Source organism: Mauremys mutica, chromosome 23 (assembly GCF_020497125.1).
Source record: "Mauremys mutica isolate MM-2020 ecotype Southern chromosome 23, ASM2049712v1, whole genome shotgun sequence".
NCBI classification, from domain to species: domain Eukaryota; kingdom Metazoa; phylum Chordata; order Testudines; family Geoemydidae; genus Mauremys; species Mauremys mutica.
In genome coordinates, this window is record NC_059094.1 from 12,463,880 (window position 1) to 12,473,837 (window position 9,958).

The 9,958-nt window shown below is 48.2% G+C and overlaps 1 protein-coding gene across 3 annotated transcripts; it reads left to right on the forward strand.

Moving 5' to 3' along the window:
- Positions 1–2,570: 2,570 nt before the first annotated feature.
- On the forward strand, positions 2,571–9,660 carry LOC123355490 (aurora kinase A and ninein interacting protein). Of its 3 annotated transcripts, none has more exons than XM_044998028.1 (4): positions 2,571–2,648; positions 5,966–6,104; positions 6,553–6,706; positions 8,419–9,654. In XM_044998028.1, exons 2-4 carry the CDS (start codon positions 6,012–6,014, stop codon positions 9,465–9,467), a joined length of 1,296 nt encoding a protein of 431 aa, XP_044853963.1. In that variant the 5' UTR covers positions 2,571–2,648; positions 5,966–6,011; the 3' UTR covers positions 9,468–9,654. The 3 variants fall into 3 exon arrangements, with proteins under 3 accessions (XP_044853963.1, XP_044853964.1, XP_044853965.1); XM_044998029.1 differs by having other exon boundaries at positions 2,592–2,665; XM_044998030.1 differs by lacking the exon at positions 2,571–2,648 and adding an exon at positions 6,186–6,406 and having other exon boundaries at positions 3,626–6,104; positions 8,419–9,660.
- The last annotated feature ends 298 nt before the right edge of the window (positions 9,661–9,958 follow it).

A 9,958-nucleotide genomic window follows, 5' to 3' on the forward strand; every position in this document is an offset into this window, starting at 1 on the left:
TAAAAAGCTTGTGCAATTCAACTTTGTTTCTTTTGCAATTGTCTTGATCTATCATGTTTGTAGTGTAGTTGTAGCCATGTTGGTGGTCCCAGAATATGAGAGACGCAAGGTGCCTGAGGTAGTATCTTTTGTTGGACCAAATTCTGTTGGTGAAAGAGACACGCTTTTAAGGTCTGCAGAGCTCTTGTTCACGTATGGGAAAGATACTGGGAGACACGCTGATTACCTTGCCCAGACCTGAAGAAGAGCTCTGTGTGGCGCTCAAAAGCGAGTCTCTTTCACCAACACACATTGGTCCAACAAAAGATACGGCCTCATCCATCTTGTCTCGCTCTCTCAATCTACCAGGTTAGATTCCAATTTGCTGCATCATATGATAAACAGCACTTGTGTTTCATCCAATGGTGGAAACAACAGCTGAGTGGGTTTACATTAGATCTAATCAGATTCGTACTGGGTGTTTGTTTAGAGAATCTGGTCTCTTGGGCAATAGGCTGAGTACAAAAACCTCAAGGCCATTAATCGTAAACATATGACAAAACTTCCCCTTTACACTTCACTTTATTTGCTTTTTTAGGTGCAATGTTTTTGACAAACTTTTTAAAAATCAAGTAGCTTTAAGAAAAAATTTCTGCCCTGAACATGATGATGGACCCACAGTAGAGGATAATTGGGTTACACAGGAGCACAGACCCACCTTGATGGAACACACTTCAGGCGTAGGGTGCTAGTTTTTAACTCCTAATTTACAAATGTTCTCCCCTTACCCAATCTGCAAAGCAATTGAGAAATCCCTCCCTCCCATCTTTATGCAGCGATGGGCTTGGCTTTGTCTGTTACCCGTTTATAACAATAAATAGAAGCCATTTGTCGAAGAGCTAGCCCAGCCTGCAGAAGAGAAATTCACTCTGAGGCAGAAAGCATGTGCCTCACCATCTGCCTTACTGAACGCTTTAACAAGTAAGATGTGGGGGCTTCATCACCCTCTGCCGTGGGGTAAACGTAACCTTTGTTAAATGGAGTGAGTAAAAGCAGATGCAAACCTAGTGTGTGGTGTAAACCCCCCCCCGTACCCCCACCAATGGCATGATGATGGCTGTGCCACAGTACAGCCATGTGGGCGCAGCTAAACTCTAGTCAATCCTGCCATTATTTGTACAGCTCCTAGCACAATGGGGTCCTGGGCCAAGCTTGGCCGGGGGGGCGGGGCGGTCCTGTTGGCTACCACAGTATTAATAGTAAATAATGAGACACTGTGTGGGGGGGGGCAGATCTCAGGAGGAGTGCATTTGTACAGCATGTAGCACAAGGCGGGGCTGGGCCATGCTTAGAGCCTGTGCACAACCATGCTATGAGTACTAAATGATGCTAGGATGGGGACGGGGTGGAGCTCAGGAGGTACAGGAGCGTCTGTATAGCACGGGTAGGCACCCTATGGGGAGCTGATTTTCAGTGGCACTCACACTGCCCGGGTCCTGGCCACGGGTCCGGGGGGCTTTGCATTTTAATTTAATTTTAAATGAAGCTTCTTAAACATTCTAAAAACCTTCTTTACTTTACATACAACAATAGTTTAGGTATATATTATAGACTTAGCGAAAGAGACCTTCTTAAAACGTTAAACTGTATTACTGGCACGCAAAACCTTAAATTAGACTCAGCACACCACTTCTGAATGGTTGCTGACCCCTGGTATAGCACAAGGGGAAGGCTGGGCCATGCATGGGGGTGGGGGGCCTGAGCACCCCCACATATGCATAGTAAATAATTATATGGTGAGGGGGGAGCAGGATGGCACTCAGGCAGAATGGGTGTCTTTGTACAGCACCTAGCACAGTGTGTGTGGGGGGTGGCAGGCCATGCTTAGGGGAGGGGGCTGGGCACTACCATGCTAGAGCCTTGGTGCCCCCAGGCTACGCCTTGCTCAGTCCTGCCTCCCCATCTGCCTCCTCCCGCACAGCAGTCCTGGCTGAGCCCTCTGGGAGCTTACTGCAGCAGCGCAGCTGCCGCCTGGGCCACCGCCCCTTCTCCTGCTCCCAGGGCAGGACCTGGCACCCCCGGCTACTGCTGCCCTGAGAGCCGCCCCACCCTGTAATTAGTCACTGCTCATCGTGTGGGCGTGCACAGGACCCCTCTGTGCTAGGTGCTGTACACACACACCCATTCTGAGCTCCACCCTCCTCATCAAAGAATTATTGACTATGCACAGTGCGGGGGTGCATGGACCCCCCAAGCATGGTCCAGCCCCGGTGCTAGGCGCTGTACAAACACATGCGGCCTGAGATACACCCCGCCCCGCATGATTACTGACTACGCATCTCTCGGCCACTGGGGGCGGGGTCCCTTGGACGCCGCCACAACGGGGAAGGTCCCGGGGACGCCTCGCTCCGCAGCGGCCAATTAGGGACCGAGGCGCCGGGCGCGCGCGGAGAGCCGAGCCTAACCCCGCCCCCAGCTGCGGCCGCGCGGGGCAGGGGCGGGGCAGAGCCGGCCGCCGTGATTGGCCCCTCTCCCGGCCAGCCCCGCCCCCCGTGCCGGTTGTGGGGAAGAGGCGGGAAGGGGGGCGGGTTGCTCGGCGGGAGAGTTCGTTGGCAGCGGTGCGCGCTGGCTCGCGGGCCCCTGGGGCGGGAGCGGCCTGTCGCGGCCGGGTGAGAGCCGGTGCGGGGCGAGGAGCAGTCGGGGCCCCCGCGAGGGGTGTTTGCGGGGACGCTCGCTGCCGTTCAGAGCCCCACGGAGCCGGGGAGGCGCCCTGGGCTTGGAGCCGGGGGCGAGGCGGCTTGGGAGGCTGGGGATGAGGAGCGGATGGGAGAGCAAGGGAGGCTGGGGGCTCAGCAGGGGCTGGGGGGAGCAATGATGCGGGGGAAAGGGGGTTCAGGAAGGGCTGGGAGCAAGGGAGGCTGGGGGCTCAGCAGGGGGTTCAGGAAGGGGTGGGGGTGAGGTGGTTGGGAGGCAGGGGGCTCAGCAAGGGCTGGGGGTGAGGTGGTTGGGAGGCTGGGGGCTCAGCAGGGGGTTCAGGAAGGGGTGGGGGTGAGGTGGTTGGGAGGCACGGGGCTCAGCAAGGAACGCGCGTGAGGTGGTTGGGAGGCTGGGGGCTCAGCAGGGGGCTCAGCAAGGGGTGGGGGTGAGGTGGTTGGGAGGCTGGGGGCTCAGCAAGGGCTGGGGGTGAGGTGGTTGGGAGGCTGGGGGCTCAGCAGGGGGTTCAGGAAGAGGTGGGGGTGAGGTGGTTGGGGGCTCAGCAGGGGGTTCAGGAAGGGCTGGGGGTGAGGTGGTTGGGAGGCTGGGGGCTCAGCAGGGGGTTCAGGAAGGGCTGGGGGTGAGGTGGTTGGGAGGCTGGGGGCTCAGCAGGGGGCTCAGGAAGGGGGGGGTGAGGTGGTTGGGAGGCTGGGGGCTCAGCAGGGGGTTCAGGAAGGGCTGGGGGTGAGGTGGTTGGGAGGCTGGGGGCTCAGCAGGGGGTTCAGGAAGGGCTGGGGGTGAGGTGGTTGGGAGGCTGGGGGCTCAGCAGGGGGCTCAGGAGGGATGGGGTAGAGGGGATGGGGGTGAAGAGAGTTGGGAGAGGGCTGGGGGCTCAGGAAGGGGGGCTGGGAGCAAGCGGCAGTGGGCTCTCGGGGCAGACCATGCAAGGGGCTCATCCAGCCTGTTCTTGAACATCTGCAGTGATGGGGAGTCCCCCACCTCCCTTAGCATCTGTCCTGGGAGTTCGAGAGCCTTCCCACCAGCTCACCTGGATCTCCCTTGCTGCTGGGCAAGTCTGTTACTCCTTGTCCTACCTTCACAGGGTGCGGAGAGCAATCGGTCTCTATAAGGGCCCTTCCCAGATGTGACGGCTGCTATCCTGTCCCTCCTCAGGCTGAAGCCTAAATGTGCCCAGTTTTTTTTTAAACCTTTCCTCATAGGTCATGTTTCTAAACCTTTTATTGTGTGTGTTGTGCTCCTCTGGACTCACTTCAGTTTGTCCCCATCTTTCCTATGGTGCAGTTCCCAGACTTGGGTCCAGTACTCTAGCGCCGCATAGAGTGGGACAGTTACTGCCTATGTCTTCCACGTAACCTCCGGCCTCCCTTTCAGCAGTACTGTGACCCTGGTCACTTATTGCCCCTTTTGTAATTGGACATTTGATTTTTCCTTTCTACATAAAATACATTGCACTTATCTATTGAATTTCATCTTGTTGAATTCAATCACTTCTCCACTTTGTCAAGGTCCTTTTGAATTCTAATCCTGTCCTCCAAAGTACTTGCAACATCTCCCAACTTGATGTCATCTGCAGCATTTATAAGCATGCTCTCTACTCAATTTTCCAAGTTGTTAATGAAAACCTTGAATATTACTAGACCCAGGACTGACCCCTGAGGGATCTCATGAGATTCGTCCTCCCCGTTTGACAGTGAACCATTGAAAACCATGGTGCACGTGGTCTTTCAACCAGTTGTGCACCCACCTTATAGTAATTACATATAGACTGCATTTCCCTAGTTTGCTTATCAAAATGTCATGTGAGATGGTGTCAAAAACCTTATTAAAATCAAGATACTTCTCCTCTAAAGCTTCCCCCCATCCACTAGGCTAGTAAACCTGTCAAAGAAGGTAATTAGGTTGGTTTGGCATTTTTTCCTGACAAAGCCATGCTGGCTAGTCCTTATAACTGTTATCCTCTAGGTACTTACAAATTGATTGTTTTGCCCTTCTTCAGTCTTCTGGGACCTTAACTATCCTCCATGAGTTCTCAAAGATAACTGCTAACGGTTCTGAGATTGCTTCATCTAGTTTCTTAAGAACCATAGGATGAATTTCAGCAGGCCCTGTCGACTTGAATACATATGACTTTATATAATATTCTTAAACCTGTTCTTTCCCTATTTTGGCTTATGGTCCTTCCCCCTTGTTGTTAATATTAATTGTGTTGAGTATCTGCTCACCCTTAACCTTTCCAGTGAAGACTGAAGCAAAATAGGCATTAAAACATTTCAGCTTTCTTGATGTCATCAGTTATTTGCTCTCTTTTCCCACTAAGTTGAGGACCTACACTTTCCTTCAGCTTTCTCGTGCTCCTAATATATTTCCCCTGGCACATGTAACTCCTTTTGTGCCTTCCCCTTTCTGATTTTGTCCCTACATGCTTGTGCTATTTTTTCATACTCCACCGTGGCAATTTGTCCATGTTCCACTTTTTGTAGGATTCCTTTTTGATTTTCAGGTCATTAAAAAGCTGTGGATGGAGCTTTATTGGCCTTCCTATGCCCCTTTCTCTCACATTGCCCTGGGCCATAGCCCCTTGTCTCACCTCCCTGCAGATCAGCTATTGACCATTCACGCTGGCCCTGTTAAAACACAACAGTGCATGCAGCACAAGTACAGACATGCAGCTTCTGTGCTACTTCACAAGGTATGGAGTGTGACTGCAGCTTGAGCAGACATACCTGAACTAGGTAGTTTGGGTCCTGGAACAGTGAAGCAAAAGCAGTATGGTTTTGCTGCTCTGGGACCTGAGCTAGCTTGATGAAAGCTAGCTTGGGTACATCCCAGTTATTGCAATATATACATACCCACCATGTGGCCATTCTCACTCAAGCTAGGCTAACTCCTGTGTAGAGAACGCCTATTAATTCTGCAGTGAAGCCATAGCCTCAAGTGTTTCCAGCAATTATAAATCCAGCTGTGCTAAGAACTGTGTGAAAGAGAAGCAGCAAGAGTTTTTACAAGCAGCCAGTTACAAAGCACATCATCATCATAATTATTATTTGGCACTTACACAGTAGATCTCAAAGGGCTTTCCAAGCAGTTACCAACTTATCCCTTGGTAAATGAGATGCACAGGATGAAATAACTTGCCCAATGTCTCACAGTGAGTCAGTTTCATATCCCTGTTGCCCACTCTCCCACTACTGCACTGGAAATTGTTCCTGTCCTCGCACAGAGTATATACAAGGACACTGCTGGTGATGCTCTAGCTGCCTTCTTATTTCAGGCTGCAGCGGGTCCCTCATTATTTGTATACAGAAAAAGGATCAGCCATGAAATGTGTAAGAAAAAGAAGCACTGCTGAGCAGTCCGAGACTTGTGGCATCTGGCTGGACACTGCAAAGTTAAAGAAGCGCAAAATACAGGTAATAAATCTATACTATTTGTGATGCCATAGCTTTGTACAGCTCTTTACAAACCTAGTACACAATGTTCTCTGCCCTCAGGAGATTACAATCCAAGTTAGAGGGCTGACATGAGGAGATATAGCATGGGAACAAGAGAGATTGGCAGAGGGAGAAGCCAAGAGCATTTTTACCTCTTCCCCCACCACCACCACCTTTTCTTTTTTAAATGAGCCATTGAATTGTCTCAGATGTGCAAGTGGGGAGTATCCTAACAGAGACTAGCAGTGCAAAGAAACAAGGAAGGATTTAAAGGTGAAGAGGTAGGAAATGTGGCTTTTTGGGGAAAGAGGGTTGTTCAAGCAGTGTGGTTCAACTGTAGATGAGAGGAGATAAAGGGAACAAGGAGAGGGGAGTTATGTCACTGTTAACAAGTTAAATTCACTCTAGCACTTCTCTCCCCACCCAGACTCTTGTATCCAAGCCAACTTCAAACATGCCAAATCCACTTCTTGAGAGGAACTATAATAGTCACATTTCAGTTAATTTTACTCAGACAAGACTTTCCCAGCCATACACCAGGCAAACTACCATCTCTTCGTTCTTCAGCATTCAACCAACAGGTACTGTAGAACAATTTTTGCACATACATACACACGAAACTTTTTAATATGGTGAAGTTAGAGTGAAATGTTATTGTATCATGCTACATCATGTTACTTATTCAGGATCAGGTTAATATTCACAGAACCTGGCTAAAAATTATGGCCTGCTGGCTGGGTAGTCTTCCTCCTCAGAGTACGCTAGAAAGATTGACCAATCTCTGTTCCTACGTTTGTCGGATTGCATTCCTTACAAATGTTAAAGCCTGGGATTAACCTAAAAGAATTAGGTGCCCAATTCATCCTATGTGTTTTTATAAATTTGGAACTGATGCTACAATGCACTGTTTGTGCAAAACTCCCATTAATTTAAACTGGAGCATTGTACTGTGGAAGGGCTACAGGATCAGGACCTTTGTTGGGAAGGGTAGCATGTTAACCCTGAAGTCTTCAAGCTGAGAGGAGATGGTAGGGGAAGGCGTGTACCCATACTGTGGACACATCTCTAATTGGTTTGGTCAACTGGGTCCATCTAGTGTCATTGAATTTTATCTAACACAGTATTTCAGCTCAGAAATGCTGACTGTGAGCTAAGCCATGACTCAGTTTATGATGAAAAGTGCTTTTACATTTGTGTGCTCTGGCTGTTGGAGTGAGCGCAACAATGGCCTTGGGAGCGTAGCCTACTAATCTTGAATGATATTTTTTTGAACACATGCACACACTACTATGAGTGAGTCTGATTTTATTTGTCTCTAGTGGGCAGGGCTTGTAGTAGTGCCATTCACCCTCTGCTTATGCTTTGTGCTATTTCCTGCTCCCTGGGTTTACTGTATGAAGGCTACTATCCTTTCATTCACTATAGATTCCTATTGCAAGATTTAGAGACTTCCCTGCAGTAATTTCTACAAAGTTTTCTATTGCTGTGTAAATATTAATTCTTGATTCTGAAATTGAGAAAAAGCTATAATCTTGGAGTAGGATTTAGAAATTACACTATTTCACATGGTTTCAAAAGCAGAAGACTTATTCTGTGGTTTCTTTGCTCCCTTCAAGATGATGAGGTGTTTGGAAAATTTTACAGTTCAGTTTTCCAATTCCTTGTGCATCATTAATTTATAAAGAAGTGAAGCATCTTCCAGTAGTTAATCACTAAACAGCAACCAGACCACTTTGTATCAGAGGAAGATTTATTAGAATCTTAATTTCTATTGCACTGTTCATCAGTAAAGCACTTCACAAATATACAGTGTCATCAAAATCATTGCAGCCACCTTAGGGGTGGAAAGCAGAGGCATTACATAACTTAAAAGGCACATCCTATTGAAAGTGTATGGGGAACTGAAGGTAGGTGGAATGGCTTTACTGAAGTTGGAATTTGACTCTTTGGGGGAGGCCTGAAGAAGAGACAGAGCACCAAGGGGAGCTTGGAACTGCTCAGATGTAATTTCACTTCTCCCTCATGGGAGGCAGAACTTGCTTGACTGTCATCTTCATATATTGGACCAGCCATCTCACTAATTTCTACAAGGTGGTAGAGCTATTAGGATGTCGTGAAACAGGGGAGAGTCTGGTTGTATTCAAATTACCGGTAATTAAATGGGGGATGGGGATAGTGAAGAGTTGTCTAAATCAAGCATAGGAGAGGCATAATTGTGTGGTCACTAATCTTGAGTTTGAAGAGTTTGCATATCAGCTGTGTTGTCTTATTCAAATACATTGTTTTTTTCCAGATGAAAAGGATGATGAAGAAAACTTAAAGACATATCCCCTTATGTCAAATAAAGGAAAGGACTCGGATTTCTTGGCTGCCTCCTCTATGAAGAACTCTGAGGCTGCTAAGTTAGAGGAAGCCCAGGCACCAATCTTGAGCCCTCAGGAGGACAACATTCAGGAGTGTAGCCAGCCACCTGTACAAAACACACAAGGCTTGAACATTCCCCTGCTGAACTATACCTTCCCACAAGCACAGTCTAACAGCAGGAGTAAGTGCACAGCCCTTGCAAGGACCTCGGCTGATGAGACAGAAGACTCTCTCTCCATAAACTTCACCCAGGATTCAGAGGGAAATAGGGTTCTAGCTCACAGGAATTCAGCTGACTCATTCACTGGAAGAATTTCTGTAGCAAATGAGAGAATTTCAAGGAAGAGAGAGAGTTACTGTATAGGTGAGAAAGAGGGCCATTTGTGCCACGAGAGGGGGAGAACTAGAGTGGGTCTCAAACCTAAACACCTGATGAAGCAAGGTAGGAGGAGATGCAAAAACCTGCCCCCTCGTGGAATTTCTTTTATGGATTTCTTAGAGCTTGAGAATGTATGTCCTGCTCCCAAGGGTAATGAAGGCCAGCAGACCAATTGTCCTCTATCCCAGGGGCAAACAACTAAAGAAGAGCTTTTGAGAGACAGTAGTCAAAATTTTGCTGGCTTTTGGACAAGAAACTGTCACAATATGGCTGGTTCAGCAGAAGAGCAGGGGGCCAGTAACAGTAGTCCTACCACACAGTTGTTTACCCAGGATTCAGAGGGATACAGAGTCATTTCTCACCAGCACTTCTATGAGAGCGTCAGATCGCCTTTGCAGAAAAAGTATCTACAGGACAAAACCAACTTTGTCCATAGAGTGCCTAGCCCACCCGCTGTAGGCTGCTTTAAGGTTTATTCTTCAGGGGTACGGGACAGAACTCCTTTAGCTACTACAGCCGTGAATTTAAGTGAGCCTGAGTCATCCTATGATTTGTTATTCACTGAGGATTCAGAAGGAAATAGAATGATCAAACACTGATTCAGTAGTAGTTTTCTTCCTGAGTAAAGAAGATGCTGAAAAATTGACACTTTTTAGATGTACATGAAAATTCCTCTAAAGCCTGCACAGTGCCTCACTTTCTTTAAGAAAGATACAGGGAATATGTAAGTGTAAACACTGCATATACAGCCTTTGGCTATGAGTGGTATAGACCCAAACCCACAGGCTACTTACTCTGCATGCAGGATTGTCTTTGATTAAAGAGATTGTGTGTGCAAATAAAGTGATCCTTTTATAGTAAAATGTTCTGTAATTGAGTTTCCACATCTGTTCCTTCCAGTGCCCTGCTCAGATGAACACAGGCACCATGTTGTCACACATTGTATCTGAGTGAGTAAACTCTCTTTTTGGGGGGTGGGGGGGTCACCATCAATTTGCATGTTTGGCAAGGCTCTGCTTAGTGGTGGCTCTATATAAAAGAAGGCATGACAGGTACCTTCAATCCCACATGTTGAGGAATAAGGGCCCAT

What these genes read in the sequence shown, in the direction of transcription:
- LOC123355490 (XM_044998028.1), top strand. Translation starts at nt 6,012, where the DNA reads ATGAAATGTGTAAGAAAAAGAAGCACTGCTGAGCAGTCCGAGACTTGT. An exon ending in TAAAGAAGCGCAAAATACAG is followed by an intron (nt 6,105 to 6,552) that starts GTAATAAATCTA and finishes CTCCCCACCCAG; the next exon opens with ACTCTTGTATCCAAGCCAAC. An exon ending in CTTCAGCATTCAACCAACAG is followed by an intron (nt 6,707 to 8,418) that starts GTACTGTAGAAC and finishes GTTTTTTTCCAG; the next exon opens with ATGAAAAGGATGATGAAGAA.